This window comes from Heteronotia binoei, chromosome 2, assembly GCF_032191835.1.
Source record: "Heteronotia binoei isolate CCM8104 ecotype False Entrance Well chromosome 2, APGP_CSIRO_Hbin_v1, whole genome shotgun sequence".
Taxonomy (NCBI): Eukaryota; Metazoa; Chordata; class Lepidosauria; order Squamata; family Gekkonidae; genus Heteronotia; species Heteronotia binoei.
Window position 1 is genome coordinate 198405747 of NC_083224.1, and position 16484 is coordinate 198422230.

At 49.1% G+C, this 16484-nt stretch overlaps 1 protein-coding gene across 1 annotated transcript in view; it reads right to left on the reverse strand.

Annotated features, from left to right (window-relative positions):
- Nucleotides 1-816: 816 nt before the first annotated feature.
- TMEM59L (transmembrane protein 59 like) overlaps nucleotides 817-16484 on the reverse strand; it is a 37787-nt gene continuing 22119 nt past the window's right edge. Inside the window, exons 5-8 of the mRNA XM_060233439.1 lie at nucleotides 13275-13383; nucleotides 11384-11501; nucleotides 7044-7242; nucleotides 817-1151 (exon numbers count right to left, since the gene is read on the reverse strand). Coding sequence (XP_060089422.1) covers nucleotides 990-1151; nucleotides 7044-7242; nucleotides 11384-11501; nucleotides 13275-13383 — 588 coding nt within the window. The 3' untranslated portion in view covers nucleotides 817-989. The remainder of the gene's footprint in view (nucleotides 1152-7043; nucleotides 7243-11383; nucleotides 11502-13274; nucleotides 13384-16484) is intronic.

The window sequence follows — 16484 nt, forward strand, 5'->3', positions numbered from 1 at the left end:
CGCCCCAGAGGTGGGAGGCAGAAAAAGGGACACGTGTTTCCCCCCTCCCTGGAAAAAGCCAAAATTCCTGAAGTCTTATCTTCAGAACAGCGGCCCCGTGGCGCAGAGTGGTAAAGCAGCAGTACTGCACTACTGTGATCTGAACTCTCTGCTCACGACCTGAGTTCTATCTCAGCGAAAGCTGGTTCAGGTAGCCGGCTCAAGGTTGACTCAGCCTTCCATCCTTCCGAGGTCGGTAAAATGAGTACCGAACTTGCTGGGGGGTGGGGAAGCGTAGATGACTGGGGAAGGCAAGGGCAAACCACCCCGTAAAAAGTCTGCCATGAAAATGTTGTGAAAACGTCACCCCAGAGTCGGAAACGACTGGTGCTTGCGCAGGGGACCTTTCCTTTCCTATCTTCAGAACGGTACGTCGGGGATGGCTGCAGCTAGTTAACACCGAATGCAGATTTGTGACATTCGTTCAGAAAGAAAAAGCCTTGCAAGCAATGTTCTCTCTAAGCTGAGTTAGTGCGAGCTAGCTCACAATTTTTTAGCCTCCAGCTCACTCAGTTTTGTCTGGGCTCAGGAAAAATGGCCCCAGAGCACAATAACTTATGCAGTTGCTCACAACTTGAATGCCGGTAGCTTCCAACTTGAATGCCAGCAGCTCACAATTTTTGCTCACAAAACTGTGCTGCTTAGAGGGAACATTGGCAGTAGCTCCCAACTTTAATGCCAGTAGCTCACAAAGCAGAATTTTTGCTCACAAGACTCCACAGCTTAGAGGGAACATTGCTCACAAGCTCAGACTCCCCACCCCAAAAAAGCTTGAGATGTTGCCGCTGGTGAAAACGTGGGCCGTTGTGAGCGGCTTTCAAACAGAGGCTTTTACATCTCTACCTGGGCGAAAGAGCAAGTGATTGGGGGGGGGGGGGTGAGGCTACACAAGGGGAGGGGAGGGGAGAGCGGAAGAGGAGGGGGAGGGTGGAATCAGAGTGACCAGCGTCTTAGAGAGCAGTCTTATCCAGATCCACTTTGACCGGCAGCAGGCCGGTTTCCTCGCTGTCGTCCGCCGGGCAGATGGCTACAGCGATGACGGGGCGTAGCGAGTAGGGCGTGGGACCATCAATGTCGTCCAGGTATTCTTTATCTCCATTGATGCTCAGGGGCTGGGAAGAGAAGGACAGAGGTCACCTTGGCGACGAACTTTATTTTATTAGTAGCGGGACAGCAACATTAACGCTTCGGCCCTACGGGAGCAAGCCCTGGACAATAAGAGGGACTGAGCAAGTCTTGACGGCTATGCAGTGTCTGAAGCTAAGTAGAACCGGCCCTGGTTAGTGCTCAGATGGGAGAGCACCAAGGAAGTCCAGGGTGGCTTCGCAGAGGCAAGAAATGGCAAACCACCTCTGTTTCTCTCTGCCTGAACCTGGCCGGCTCAGGCCAGCCCGATCTCATAACATCTCAGAAGCTGAGCAGCATCAAGTCCAGGTTAGAACTTGGGTGGGAGACCACCAAGGAGGTCAAGGGTGGCTTCGCAGAGGCAAGCAATGGCAAACCACCTCTGTTTCTCTCTGCCCTGAATCTGGACGGCCCAGTCTAGCGCAATCTCATAAGATCTCAGAAGCTGAGCAGCATCAAGTCCAGGTTAGAACTTGTGTGGGAGACCACCAAGGAGGTCAAGGGTGGCTTCGCAGAGGCAAGCAATGGCAAACCACCTCTGTTTCTCTCTGCCCTGAATCTGGACGGCCCAGTCTAGCGCAATCTCATAAGATCTCAGAAGCTGAGCAGCATCAAGTCCAGGTTAGAACTTGGGTGGGAGACCACCAAGGAGGTCAAGGGTGGCTTCACAGAGGCAAGCAATGGCAAACCACCTCTGTTTCTCTCTGCCCTGAATCTGGACGGCCCAGTCTAGCGCAATCTCATAAGATCTCAGAAGCTGAGCAGCATCAAGTCCAGGTTAGAACTTGGGTGGGAGACCACCAAGGAGGTCAAGGGTGGCTTCGCAGAGGCAAGCAATGGCAAACCACCTCTGGTTCTCTCTGCCCTTAACCTGGATGGCCCAGGTTAACCCAGTCTCATCAGATCTCAGAAGCTAAGCAGGTTGGCCCTGATTTGAATGGGCGACCGCAAAAGTCCAGGGTTGCTACAGTGAGGCAGGCAAAGGCCAACCACCTCTGAAACATCTTTTGCCTCAAAACCCCATGATGGGTCGCCATAAGTCGGCTGTGACCTGATGCCACTTTCCAGGGGTCGTTTTGTAGAAAAATAGGTGGTGGAGCTTATTAACATAACTCATTAGCATATGCCGCCACCCCACCCCCAGCCAAAAGCAACCTGAGGCAAGAAAGGAGAGCCCCGGGCGAGCAAGGCCTGCTTGGGCTGGCTAGAGATCCAGCCAGCCCAAGCAGGCCTTGCTCCCCTGGGGCTCTCCTTGGCCTTCCCCGTCCCCCAACAGTCCAAAGGCCAGCAAGCCACCCGCCGCCCAAAATCACATAAGAAGTGGAGAAAGGGGGGGGAGGCTTTGCCAGGGGTTAATGAGGGCTGTTGGGGGCGTGGCAAAGCCCCTGGTGGCTGGTTGGCTGCCTGTTCTCCTAATCCAGGGATTGTTATGCAGCTGCACCTCCTATTCAATGGACAAAGTAGGTGGGGAGGAAGAGGAGGGACCCTCAGAAAGGTTTAGGAGCTGTGCTCTGCATGAGTTCCTGCTGAATTCAAGGCCTGGCACTTTCCACCCCCACGTATGAGGAAACCTGCGTAGGAGTGCGCAGCCGGTCAGTTCACTGATTGAATGCATCTGAATGGGTAAAGAAAAGGCGTGGATAGTCCTGAAGGAGCCCATCCTAGAACACGTTTTTTCCTGTCCTTTATTTTGAACTTATTCTTGGAAACATCTGTTAATGTACAAACAATGCAACAAGCCATTCATCTGAAAAGCTACCCTCAAGAATGTGGGGCATATTAAAAGCAAACATCCTGCTCTCTGTGGCGAGCCAGAAGAAATGTATAGAGGAGGGGTGTCAAACGTGCGGCCCAGGGGCTGGATCAAGCCCCCAGAGGGTTTTATCAGGTCCACAAGCAAGTCTTCTTCCCCTCTCTTGCTTCCTTCTGCATCACAGCTTGCTTTGCCAGGCTTGCTCAATCGCACAGGAGCTACGGAGCAAAGCCTCTAATTTCTTTTTTTTCCAGCCCTGTTTGTTGTATCATGTATTATGACCGTTAGTGAATCAAGTATCGTGAGTGGTTAACAAGTTACAAACGATGACTATTGCTATGCATGAATTTTGATAAATGTAGGTTGTATATACTCTATATTGCGTAAAAGTGTTATTGTTATTCTGGTGTCTTTTGGCTTTATTATTTACTTACATCGGAACCTGTTGATATTTGCCTCCACTGGCTGAGGCTCCTCCCTTGGGGAGGAAGGGGAGGAGGAAGAGCTTGCTTCACCAGGCTCTCTTAATCGCACAGTAGAGCTACTGAGCCAAAGCCTCTTTTCCTTCTACTGGCTGAGGCTCCGCCCCCTCCTTATCCCCTGGGGAGGGAGGGAAAGTGTCAAGTCTGCTGTATTTTGGTCAACCTACTTTCTAACTCTGGTTCAGAAGTAAGGGATTCTGGGTAGCTCACACTGAACACCGAATGCTGCTAGCTAACTCTCCTTCCCCCCTCCTAGCTATGCCTTTGTTATGTAGCCTGCTTTGAAATGCTGATATGTGAACAAGATAGTGGAACCTTCTCAGGCCGGGTGTCTGTGGGAGTGTGAAGCGCCAAGGCCTTGGCTTGGGAACGAGGGAGTAACATCCTAGTGCGAAAATATACTGCATAGAGTGCCCCGCCTGTAGGAATCCTTTGATCTATAACTTAAATGCTTGGTTAATGTCTATGTACCCCAGTCCTTCAATCTCTATCATGGTCTTCAGTTCTGCTTTCAATAAACTAGCAACTTTGTTTCAACCAAAGACTCGTTATTGAATCCAGCCGACTTGACAGAAAGAGCCAGAGCTTCCTTTGCCTAGTTCCCTCGATTACACGGCGGATACAAAATCTTTTGTGTTTATGTCCTTTATAAAGTTTATATCTGCGCTACCTGGCATTGCATTTTATGACAGACATGAGCCCAGCCGAATTAGGTCTCGTTTATGGCAGATTCGGCCCTCACAATAAATGAGAAGAAGACATTGATTTATATCCTGCCCTCCACTCAAGAGTCTCAGAGAGGCTCACAATCTCCTTTATCTCCCTCCCCCACAACAGACACCCTGTGAGGTGGGTGGGGCTGAGAGGACTCTCACAGCAGCTGCCCCTTCAAGGACAACGTCTGCCAGAGCTATGGCTGACCCAAGGTTCAACACCCCTGGTCTTTTGCTTCTCACCTCCCCTGTATTCTGGATCCTTGTTTTACACTGGGAATATCCTGATCTGTCTTGCTCACTTCTCAAAAGGATTAGTAAAAAAAAATCCAGCTGAGTTTCAGAGCTGATCCCTTGTGCAACACAATTATTCTTATTTAAAATATTCCTACCCCCTTCCTAGCCAGTTTGGTGTAGTGGTTAAGTGTGCGGACTCTTATCTGGGAGAACCGGGTTCGATTCCCCACTCCTCCACTTGCACCTGCTAGCATGGCCTTGGGTCAGCCATAGCCCTGGCAGAGGTTGTCCTTGAAAGGGCAGCTGCTGTGAGAGCCCTCTCCAGCCCCACCCACCTCACACGGTGTCTGTTGTGGGGGAGGAAGGGAAAGGAGATTGTGAGCCGCTCTGAGACTCTTCGGAGTGGAGGGCGGGATATAAATCCAATATCTTCATCTACCTCACAGGGTGTCTCTTGTGGGGGAGGAAGGTAAAGGAGATTGTGAGCCGCTCTGAGACTCTTCGGAGTGGAGGGGGGATATAAATCCAATATCTTCATCTACCTCACAGGGTGTCTCTTGTGGGGGAGGAAGGGAAAGGAGATTGTGTGCCGCTCTGAGACTCTTCGGAGTGGAGGGAGGGATATAAATCCAATATCTTCATCTACCTCACAGGGTGTCTGTTGTGGGGGAGGAAGGGAAAGGAGATTGTGTGCCACTCTAAGACTCTTCGGAGTGGAGGGGGGATATAAATCCAATATCTTCATCTACCTCACAGGGTGTCTGTTGTGGGGGAGGAAGGTAAAGGAGATTGTGAGCCGCTCTGAGACTCTTCGGAGTGGAGGGGGGATATAAATCCAATATCTTCATCTACCTCACAGGGTGTCTCTTGTGGGGGGAGGAAGGGAAAGGAGATTGTGAGCCGCTCTGAGACTCTTTGGAGTGGAGGGCGGGATATAAATCCAATATCTTCATCTACCTCACAGGGTGTCTGTTGTGGGGGAGGAAGATAAAGGAGATTGTGAGCCGCTCTGAGACTCTTTGGAGTGGAGGGTGGGATATAAATCCAATATCTTCATCTACCTCACAGGGTGTCTGTTGTGGGGGAGGAAGATAAAGGAGATTGTGAGCCGCTCTGAGACTCTTCGGAGTGGAGGGCGGGATATAAATCCAATATCTTCATTTACCTCACAGGGTGTCTGTTTTGGGGGAGGAAGATAAAGGAGATTGTGAGCCGCTCTGAGACTCTTCGGAGTGGAGGGCGGGATATAAATCCAATATCTTCTTCTTCTTCTTCTCTATGAGTTGAAGGGACATTTGCCCAGAAGTAAACTGCACCATAGGTTTGTCGGCATATGAAGGAGAACTGCCTTAACAAGACAGCAACTTGTAGACAGAGCATGTTGATCTATCTGACAGGTAAAGATCACATGACGGGGCACATTGCATCAGCCTGCGGGTGGTATCTCAGTGCCTCAGCGTGTTTGTGCTGATTGGGTAAAAGCACTCCTAACTCTGTATATAAGTCTGTGTTACACTTGCCAGGGTGTGCCAATGTGGCATCAGGTGTCTGGCGAAGCAGTTTGTCAGTGAGAGCTGCAACTGACTAGATGGCCTGCGTATATATCTTGTAAATAAACTTGTATCTAGCACCAACCTCTGCTGGTGTGTGAGCAACACTGTTTTGGAGCATCAACGTCTACCCCGGTGCAGAACTTCCGTCAAGGTTTGGTAGTCTTATGTTTGAGTCGTTTAAGAGGACGACCATGTTGTTTTCTTTAGCAGAACAGCTAGATTCGAGTTTTGGAGAGCTTTCCAGAGTCACAAATGCTGACACTCCAATGATCTTGTTGGTCTCTAAGGTGCTACTGGACTTAAATCTAGTTTTAAACCTGTTTATACAGCCTTAGGACAACAGAAGGCCATGGTGCAGTGTAACTGCGAGCACAGAAACACTGGAGTGGATGGCAGCCATGTGGATTTCAGGAGTACTTGTCCAGACATGCAGAACTCCAAATTTCCCCAGTTTTAAGTTAATATGTTTATGCAGACTTAGGACAACAGAAGGCCATGGTGCAGTGTAACTGCGAGCGCAGAAACACTGGAGTGGATGGCAGCCATGTGGATTTCAGGAGTACTTGTCCAGACGTTCAGAACTCCAAATTTCCCCAGTTTTAAGTTAATATGTTTATGCAGACTTAGGACAATGGAAGGCCATGGTGCAGTGTAACTGTGAGCGCAGAAACCCTGGAGTGGATGGCAGCCATGTGGATTTCAGGAGTACTCGTCCAGACGTTCAGAACTCCAAATTTCCCCAGTTTTAAATTAATATGTTTATGCAGACTTAGGACAATGGAAGGCCATGGTGCAGTGTAACTGTGAGCGCAGAAACCCTGGAGTGGATGGCAGCCATGTGGATTTCAGGAGTACTCGTCCAGACGTTCAGAACTCCAAATTTCCCCCGTTTTAAGTTAATATGTTTATGCAGACTTAGGACAATGGAAGGCCATGGTGCAGTGTAACTGTGAGCGCAGAAACACTGGAGTGGATGGCAGCCATGTGGATTTCAGGAGTACTCATCCAGACATGGAGAACCCCAAATTTCTCCAGTTTTTACAAAATGGATGTATACATTCATAACCGACCGCAACTTTCTTGCTACATCTTTGTGTTTGTGACCAAAAGCTCCCAGAAATGCCCATTGTTTCCCCCTCACCTGGGCCTTGACGTGCTGATCCGGGGCGGTCACCAGGCTGGCGCAGCTGAGCCACAGCATCACCATGATGGAGAGGAAGAGACAAGCGGCCAGGATCCAGCGGGGTAGCCCGGAACGCCTGTAACACCCAGATGCCCCCCGCCAGAGAGAGATGACGAGATTACGGCCGGCCATGGGGGCGGAGGAAACTTCTAATTGGCTGACGGAGAGGTAAAGGGGAAAGAGCAGGCCAGTGTAGGGGTGGGGTGGGGAGGGAGGAGATGAACATCAACGGCTAGGGTGCGGCAACTTGACTTCACCTTGAGTCGCCAACCACCAGGTGCGTAACACAACAAGAGAACCACGGTGGTAGGTAGCAAGAAAATAAAGCACAAAGCTTCCGTGATTACCAGCCTCAGACACTAAAGAAACAATAACAATATTATCAAAAGCTTCGTGTATTCTATGTAACCTAAAGCACAGACACCACTCAATAATTTAGGAAACAGAACATCCCGAAGTAGCCATCGAAAATCAAGTCCAATTTTTAAAGCGGTCCAATGCTGTTTCCTTGATGAAAGATCTGATGTAGCCTTGGAGAAGAATGACGCATTAAGTTGCTCACAGTGACTTGAAGTTTGGAGACTTGAATTTCTTGGTGTTCATACCCTTGTATCTGAGATTGATTACTTGATGCTTGAAGAAGCAACTGTGAAACAAGGCAATAGTACATCCTTGTCGCAATAGCAATAATTGGACTGCTGGCTGCCTTAAAATTTGAATCTACTTAGACATCACTCATGGTTCTTCTCCTGGGCTACATCAGATCTTTCATCAAGGAAACAGCATTGGACCGCTTTAAAAATTGGACTTGATTTCTGATGGCTGCTTTGGGATGTTCTGTTTCCTAAATTATTGAGTTGTGTCTGTGCTTTAGGTTACATAGAATACACTAAGCTTTTGATAAAATCGTTATTGTGTCTTTAGTGTCTGAGGCTGCTAATCGCGGAAGCACATAAGAACATAAGAGAAGCCATGTTGGATCAGGCCAATGGCCCATCCAGTCCAACACTCTGTGTCACATAAGAAAATAAGAGAAGCCATGTTGGATCAGGCCAATGGCCTATCCAGTCCAACACTCTGTGTCACATAAGAAAATAAGAGAAGCCATGTTGGATCAGGCCAATGGCCCATCCAGTCCAACACTCTGTGTCACATAAGAACATAAGAGAAGCCATGTTGGATCAGGCCAATGGCCCATCCAGTCCAACACTCTGTGTCACACAGTGGCAAAAAAAAATTATATATATATATATATATACACACGCTGTGGCTAATAGCCACTGATGGACCTCTGCTCCATATTTTTATCTAAACCCCTCTTGAAGGTGGCTATGCTTGTGGCCGCCACCACCTCCTGTGGCAGTGAATTCCACATGTTAATCACCCTTTGGGTGAAGAAGGACTTTCTTTTATCCGTTTTAACCTGTCTGCTCAGCAATTTCATCGAATGCCCACGAGTTCTTGTATTGTGAGAAAGGGAGAAAAGTACCTCTTTCTCCACTTTCTCCATCGCATGCATTATCTTGTAAACCTCTATCATGTCACCCCGCAGTCGACGTTTCTCCAAGCTAAAGAGTCCCAAGCGTTTCAACCTTTCTTCATAGGGAAAGTGTTCCAAACCTTTAATCATTCTAGTTACCCTTTTCTGGACTTTTTCCAATGCTATATCCTTTTTGAGGTGTGGTGACCAGAATTGTACACAGTACTCCAAATGAGACCGCACCATCGATTTATACAGGGGCATTATGATACTGGCTGATTTGTTTTCAATTCCCTTCCTAATAATTCCCAGCATGGTGTTGGCTTTTTTTATTGCAAACGCACACTGCCTTGATATTTTCAGTGAGTTATCTACCACGACCCCAAGATCTCTCTCTTGGTCAGTCTCTGCCAGTTCACACCCCATCAACTTGTATTTGTAGCTGGGATTCTTGGCCCCAATGTGCATTACTTTGCACTTGGCCACATTGAACCGCATCTGCCACGTTGACGCCCACTCACCCAGCCTCAACAGATCCCTTTGGAGTTCCTCACAATCCTCTCTGGTTCTCATCACCCTGAACAATTTAGTGTCATCCGCAAACTTGGCCACTTCACTGCTCACTCCCAACTCTTAAATCTTTGTGCTTTATTTTCTTGCAACCTCCAGGTGAGGCCTGGCGCTTTCCCAGAATTACAACTGGGTCTCCAGAAGGCAAGAGATCAAGTTCTCCTAAAGAAAATGGCCGTTTTGGTTTTGGCGTTCGGTCACACTCTCAAGCCTTGCTCAGACCCGCGGTCCATCTAGTCCATCACCTGTCTCGCGCAGGGCCAACAACAGGGCAGAGAGGCCGAGGCCTTCCCCTGACTCTGGGATTCACAGGATTCGTGCCTCTGAATGCGGATCTCCCCCCTCAGTTGCCACTGATCCTCCATGAATCTACTGAATAACTTTTAAAGCTGTTTATTCCTGTGGCCATCACGACATCCTCTGGCAGAGAATTCCACAACAGTTAATCAAGTAGCCTTTCCTTTTGTCCATCCTGAACCTACTGCCAATCAGCTTCGCTGGAGGCCCTCAAGTTCTAGTATTTTAGGAGGAGGAGAAAAAGCTCTCTCTGTCAGCTCTCTCCACCCTGTGCATAATTTTGTAAACCTCGATCACGTCCCCCCTTAGTCATCTCCAAGGGTGGAATTCTAGCAGGAGCTCCTTTGCATATTAGGCCACACCCCCTGATGTAGCCACTCCTCCTGGAGCTTCCAGTAGGCCCTGTGAGAAGAGCCCTGTAAGGAATTCTAGCAGGACCTCCTTTGCCTATTAGGCCACACACCCCTGATGCAGCCAATCCTCCTGGAGCTTCCAGTAGGCCCTGTGAGAAGAGCCCTGTAAGGAATTCTAGCAGGACCTCCTTTGCCTATTAGGCCACACCCCCCTGATGCAGCCAATCCTCCTGGAGCTTCCAGTAGGCCCTGTACGAAGAGCCCTGTAAGGAATTCTAGCAGGACCTCCTTTGCCTATTAGGCCACACACCCCTGATGCAGCCAATCCTCCTGGAGCTTCCAGTAGGCCCTGTGAGAAGAGCCCTTTAAGGAATTCTAGGACCTCCTTTGCCTATTAGGCCACACACCCCTGATGTAGCCAATCCTCCTGGAGCTTCCAGTAGGCCCTGTGAGAAGAGCCCTGTAAGGGATTCTAGCAGGACCTCCTTTGCCTATTAGGCCACACACCCCTGATGTAGCCAATCCTCCTGGAGCTTCCAGTAGGCCCTGTGAGAAGAGCCCTGTAAGGGATTCTAGCAGGACCTCCTTTGCCTATTAGGCCACACACCCCTGATGTAGCCAATCCTCCTGGAGCTTCCAGTAGGCCCTGTGAGAAGAGCCCTGTAAGGGATTCTAGCAGGACCTCCTTTGCCTATTAGGCCACACACCCCTGATGTAGCCAATCCTCCTGGAGCTTACAGTAGGCCCTGTACAAAGAGCCCTGTAAGGAATTCTAGCAGGACCTCCTTTGCCTATTAGGCCACACACCCCTGATGCAGCCAATCGTCCTGGAGCTTCCAGTAGGCCCTGTGAGAAGAGCCCTGTAAGGGATTCTAGCAGGACCTCCTTTGCCTATTAGGCCACACACCCCTGATGTAGCCAATCCTCCTGGAGCTTCCAGTAGGCCCTGTGAGAAGAGCCCTGTAAGGGATTCTAGCAGGACCTCCTTTGCCTATTAGGCCACACCCCCTGATGTAGCCAATCCTCCAAGACTCTTTTTTGTAAGCTCTTGGGAGGACTGGCTACATCATAGGGGTGTGGCCTAATTTTGCTAGAATTCCACCCCTGGTTTGAACATATATATATATATATATATATGAACATATGAAGCTGCCTTCTACTGAATCAGACTCCCCTCGGTCCATCAAAGTCAGTATTGTCTTCTCAGACTGGCAGCGGCTCTCCGGGGTCTCAAGCTGAGGCTTTTCACACCTATTTGCCTGGACCCTTTTTTGGAGATGCCAGGGATTGAACCTGGGACCTTCTGCTTCCCAAGCAGATGCTCTACCACTGAGCCACCGTCCCTCCTGGTTATCGCTTTTCTAAAGTAAAAGGCCTCAGACTTGTCAGCCTTTCCTTATAGCACAGGTGCTCCAACCTCCCAATAGTCTTGGTTGCGCTTCTCTGTACTTTTTCCGGCTCCGCAATGTCCTTTTGGAGATCCGAGGACCAAAACCGTCCACAGCCGTCCAAATCCCCCGCCTCCTCCTTGCCTTTCCCTTCCTCTGCTCAGCCCTTCACCAGACACCAAACTCCCCTCCCCCCCAAAGCAGTCTTACTTGGACATGCAGCCCAGGAAGTCGTGTTCTGCCGACGGCGGGGCCTCCACTGGAGGGTGGCCTTTGACTCTGCCCTTTGGCTCCTCGACAGGAGGTTTCTCCAGTTTCTCCCGAAGACCTGCGTGTGAGGAGGGGAAGTACGTAGTTGTTCCGTCAAAAACACAGACAAAAATGGGACAAGCAAAGAGCAGGTGGATATAAGAGCAGCCACTACCAAATCCGCCTTTTCCCATCTCCGGCGGGCTCAGCAGTTGGCCCCTTCCCTGGAACACAATTAGTTAGCAACGGCGATCCATGCCACGGTCATCTCGAGAATAGACCCCTGTAATGCTCTCTACATGGGGCTACCCTTGATTCTGACTCAGAAACTACGGCTAGTGCAGAATGCAGCAGCGTGGCTGTTAACGGGGCTCTCTCAATGCGAGCACATTCAGCCAGTGCTGAAAGAACTGCGCTGGCTACCTATTGCATTCCGAGTCCGTTTCAAGGTGTTGGTATTGATCTTTAAAGCCCTATATGATCGGGGGCCTGTCTACCTTCAGGACCGCCTTTCTCCGTATGTTCCCCATAGAGCACCGCATTCAGGGACGCAACATCTATTGTCCATCCCTGGATCAAGGGAGGCCAGGCTGCGCTCTACACGGACCAGGGCCTTCTCAGTGGCAGCACCTGAAATGTGGAATGCCCTCCCAGAGGCCGTAAGGGCCCTGCGGGACCTCTCTCAATTCCGCAGGGCCTGCAGAACTTGAGTTATTTCGACAGGCCTTTGGTAGCTAAACCAGGAGGGGACTGCCCCCCTACAACTACTGAGAAACTGCGATCACTATGGGCTGACGGTTAGTAAAGGACGAGCCCGCCTACGTTGCTGCTGAACAGCACCATAAAAGGTTTTAAATTGTATTTATCGTTTGAAGTTATTGAACTTGTTAGCTGCCCTGTTAGCGGCCCTGAGACCGCTTGCGGAGAGGGCGGGATAGAAATTTAAGGTAATAAATAAATCCAGTATCTTATTATTATTTGTTGAGTGAAGGACCGTCTTTCCGGAATCTGTTACCCACTGACTTCACTGAATGCCCCCACATCCTAGTATTACGGGAGAGGCAGAAAGGAATTCGTTCTATCCACCTTTTTTCCATGCGCGGTTTTATTCTTATTCCCAACCCCAACCAGTTCTCTTTTATCTAAACTGGAAAGTCTCCAATTCTTTAGCCTGTTCGCATAGCAGAAAATGCTCTCATCCTTTGACCCAGTTTGTTCTTTTCTGCAACTTTCCCAGCTCTGCATTATCCGTTTTCAGATACGGCAATCAGAAACATAAATGGAATTTCAAGCACAGCTGCACCAAAACATAGAACAAAATAATCATCATCAGGGATGGAATTCCAGGAGCTCCTTTGAATCTTAGTCCACACCCCCCCACCTCGTTGTAGCCAATCCTCCAAGAGCGTACAAAAAGAGCCTTGTAAGCTCTTGGAGGATTGGCTACTTCAGGGGTGTGCGGCCTAATATGCAAAGGATCTCCTGCTAGAATTCCACCCCTGATCATAATAATATTGGAGGGGGGCCAATTGTTGTTGCCAATGTTCTCTCTAAGCTGCAGAGTCGTGCGAGCAAAAATTCTACTGGTCTTAATGTTGTGAGCTCCTGCATAAATTATTGTGCTGTGGGGTCCTCCTTCCTGAGCTAAGACAAAAATGCGTGAGCTGGAGGCTCAAAATCTGTGAGCTCGCTCACACTAACTCAGCTTAGAGGGAACACTGGTTGTTGCGTAGTCATGTGAAAAATGAAATTTAAAAAATAAGAAATAAGATGCAGCTACACCATAGAGTTTTTTAGGGGTGTTACGAAAGTGGTCCCTTGCCTAACAAGCCCCCGTCTTCATCTCCTTGACCTGTGTGTGGCTTCACGGTGTTTGGGTTCGAGACGGTCCAGGCCTTCTCTGACACCTCCGACTTGGGTGCCTGTACCTCAGGAACGGGGTACTCGATCTCCGGCTGTGACTGAAGACAAAAGAGAGGCAGGGCTGATTGTCACGGCTGGCAACGATCAAGAGATTAATGATGCAATGGCACACTGTCCAGAAAGGCGCACAAATGAGCAAAGGCCAAAAAACAGTTTGGAGTCCAAGTGCTTTTGGGGAAAGGCAATATAGCAGGGGTGTCAAACATGCAACCTGGGGGCCGAATGAGGCCCCCGGAGGGCTCCTATCAGGCCCCCAAGCAGCTGGCTGTCATCTGCTTCCTTCTCCCTCTCTCTTGCTTCCTTCTGCATAACAACTTGCTTTGCCAGGCTCTCTCAATCGCACAGCAGAGCTACTGAGCCAAGCCTCTCTTCCTTTTATTGGCTGAGGCTCCCTCCCCTCCTAGTCCCCTAGGGAAGGAAGGAAAGAGTCGGAGCCTCCTTTGCCCAGTTCCCCGGATCCCATGGGAGAGATACAAAGAAAGCACCTTTAAGACCAACCAGTATTAATGTTTTAAGGGTTGTTTTTAAAAAAATCTTTAATTGTGCTTGTATGTGCGCTTTATAAAGTTTATGTCTCTGCTACCTGGCATTACATTTTGTGACACATGGCCCGGCCCGACAAGCTCTCATTTATGTCAGATCCAGCCCTCATAACAGATGAGTTCAATACCCCTGCGATATAGGTTCTTTCTTTTTAATTGAAAAAAATGGGGAATTGATCAAATTGGACAAATTTGTGCCCACCTTCTTTGTCGGTAAAGGTTGGGGATCCCGTCTCCCCATGACTGTAGAAGGATGCTCTAGTAACAGCTCAGATGCATGAGTACACATTTTGATTTTTCCATTTTCCATTTGTGGTTTTGCATGTGCTTTTAACCGAATCAAACAAATCAATTTTAGAATCAAGGACAACTAGTGTGTGGACTCTTATCTGGGAGAACCGGGTTTGATTCCCCACTCCTCCACTTGCAGCTACTGGAATGGCCTTGGGTCAGCCACAGCTCTGGCAGGAGTTGTCCTTGAAAGGGCAGCTGCTGTGAGAGCCCTCTCCAGCCCCACCCACCTCACAGGGTGTCTGTTGTGGGGGAAGAAGGGAAAGGAGATTGTGAGCCGCTCTGAGACTCTTCGGAGTGGAGGGCGGGATATAAATCCAATATCTTCATCTACCTCACAGGGTGTCTGTTGTGGGGGAAGAAGGGAAAGGAGATTGTGAGCCGCTCTGAGACTCTTCGGAGTGGAGGGCGGGATATAAATCCAATATCTTCATCTACCTCACAGGGTGTCCGTTGTGGGGGAAGAAGGGAAAGGAGATTGTGAGCCGCTCTGAGACTCTTCGGAGTGGAGGGCGGGATAGAAATCCAATATCATCTTCATCTTCATAAACCTTCATTTTTTTTGCTCTTTCAAACCAAACTCTCCTTGCCCAAATTTCCTTGCAATTATTTGAAATTAGCATCCCTCAATTTGATGAATAAGAGCCCCATGGCACAGAGAGGTAAGGCTGCAGTGCTGCAGTCCTAAGCTCTGCTCACGACCTGAGTTTGATCCTGGTGGAAGCTGGGTACAAGTCGCTGGCTCCAGGTTGACTCAGCCTTCCATCCTTCCAGGGTCGGTCAAATGAGTACCCAGCTTGCTGGGGGGGAAGTGTAGAGGACTGGGAAGGTAATGGCAAACTACTCTGTAAAAAGTCTGCCGTGAAAGCATTATGAAAGCAACATCACCCCAGAGTCGGAAACGACTGGTGCTTGTACAGGGGACCTTTCCTTTCTTCCTTATGTTTATGAGATATCTTAAATTCGTTGTGTTTTATTTGATATGTTTTATTTGTTGTTATCTTAGTGTTTTAATGTTGTAAGCTGCTCTGAGTCCACTTTGTAGGATAGGGTGGGGCAGGGCTCTTTTTGTAGCAGGGGCTCCTTTGCATATTAGGCCACGCCTGATGTAGCCAATCCATAAAAAGCCTGCCGTGAAAACATTATGAAAGCAACGTCACCCCAGAGCCGGAAACGACTGGTGCTTGCAGAGGTAACTACCTTTACCTTTTTAATTTGATGTCTACTTTGTTTCAGCCTTCCCAATGACAGCCTCTGTTCACCTAGTTATTACTCTGTGTGTGTGTGCATGAGCATGAGTATACACGCATACATGTGTAAAGGAGGAGAGCAGAGGTCCCCAACCTTTTGAAGCCTGAACGCACCCCTGGAATTCTGAAACCACACGGTGGGTTCAGCCGCAAAATGGAGGCCACAAAAAATGGAGGGCACAAAATGGAGGCCACAAGAATAGAGGTCAGAGGAGATGGGAGCTTCCACAGCTTACCTTCAGTCACCCAGTGAAGACTTTTGTGCTGTGGTGGCGGCTGCTACCAAAGCAGTGTTTTTTAAAAATCTGCACAGCCAATCAAATCTCCAGGGGCCAATCGGAAGCCCTGCTGGGCAAAAGACCAACCTGGTCCCACCCATTTTCTAAAAACACTTGGTGGGCGACAGGAAAAGTGTCGAGGGGCACCACGCAGGTTATCCCTCCTGTACAGGATAAAGTACTGAATATTACTAAGGGATGATTTTGTAAAATGCCATAACTTCAAGGTTTCCAAGTATATTCTCTTTCTCCTTACGAATTCTGGCCAGGTTTCATGTTGCCTCCAGTCTCTGCTGCCCCACACCCGACGCTTTTGCCTTTCCCCCCTATATCTGAGGAGGGTTCATAGAATCATAAGAGTTGGAAGGGACCTCCAGGGTCATCTCGTCCAACCCCCTGCACAATGCAGGAAACTCACAAATACCTCCCCCTAAATTCACAGGATCCGCACTGCTGTCAGATGGCCATCTAGCCTCTGTTTAAAAACCTCCAAGGAGGGACAGCCCACCATCTCACGAGGAAGCCTGTTCCACTGAGAAACTGCTCTAATGGTCAGGAAGTTCTTCCTAACGTTGAGCTGGAAACGCTTTTGATTTAATTTCAACCCATTGGTTCTGGTCCTACCTTCTGGGGCCATAGAAAACAATTCCACACCATCCTCTACATGACACCCCTTCAAGTCCTTGAAGATGGTGATCATTTCACCTCTCAGCCACCTCCTCTCCAGGCTAAACATCCCCAGCTCCTTCAACCTTTCCTCACAGGACTTGGTCTCCAG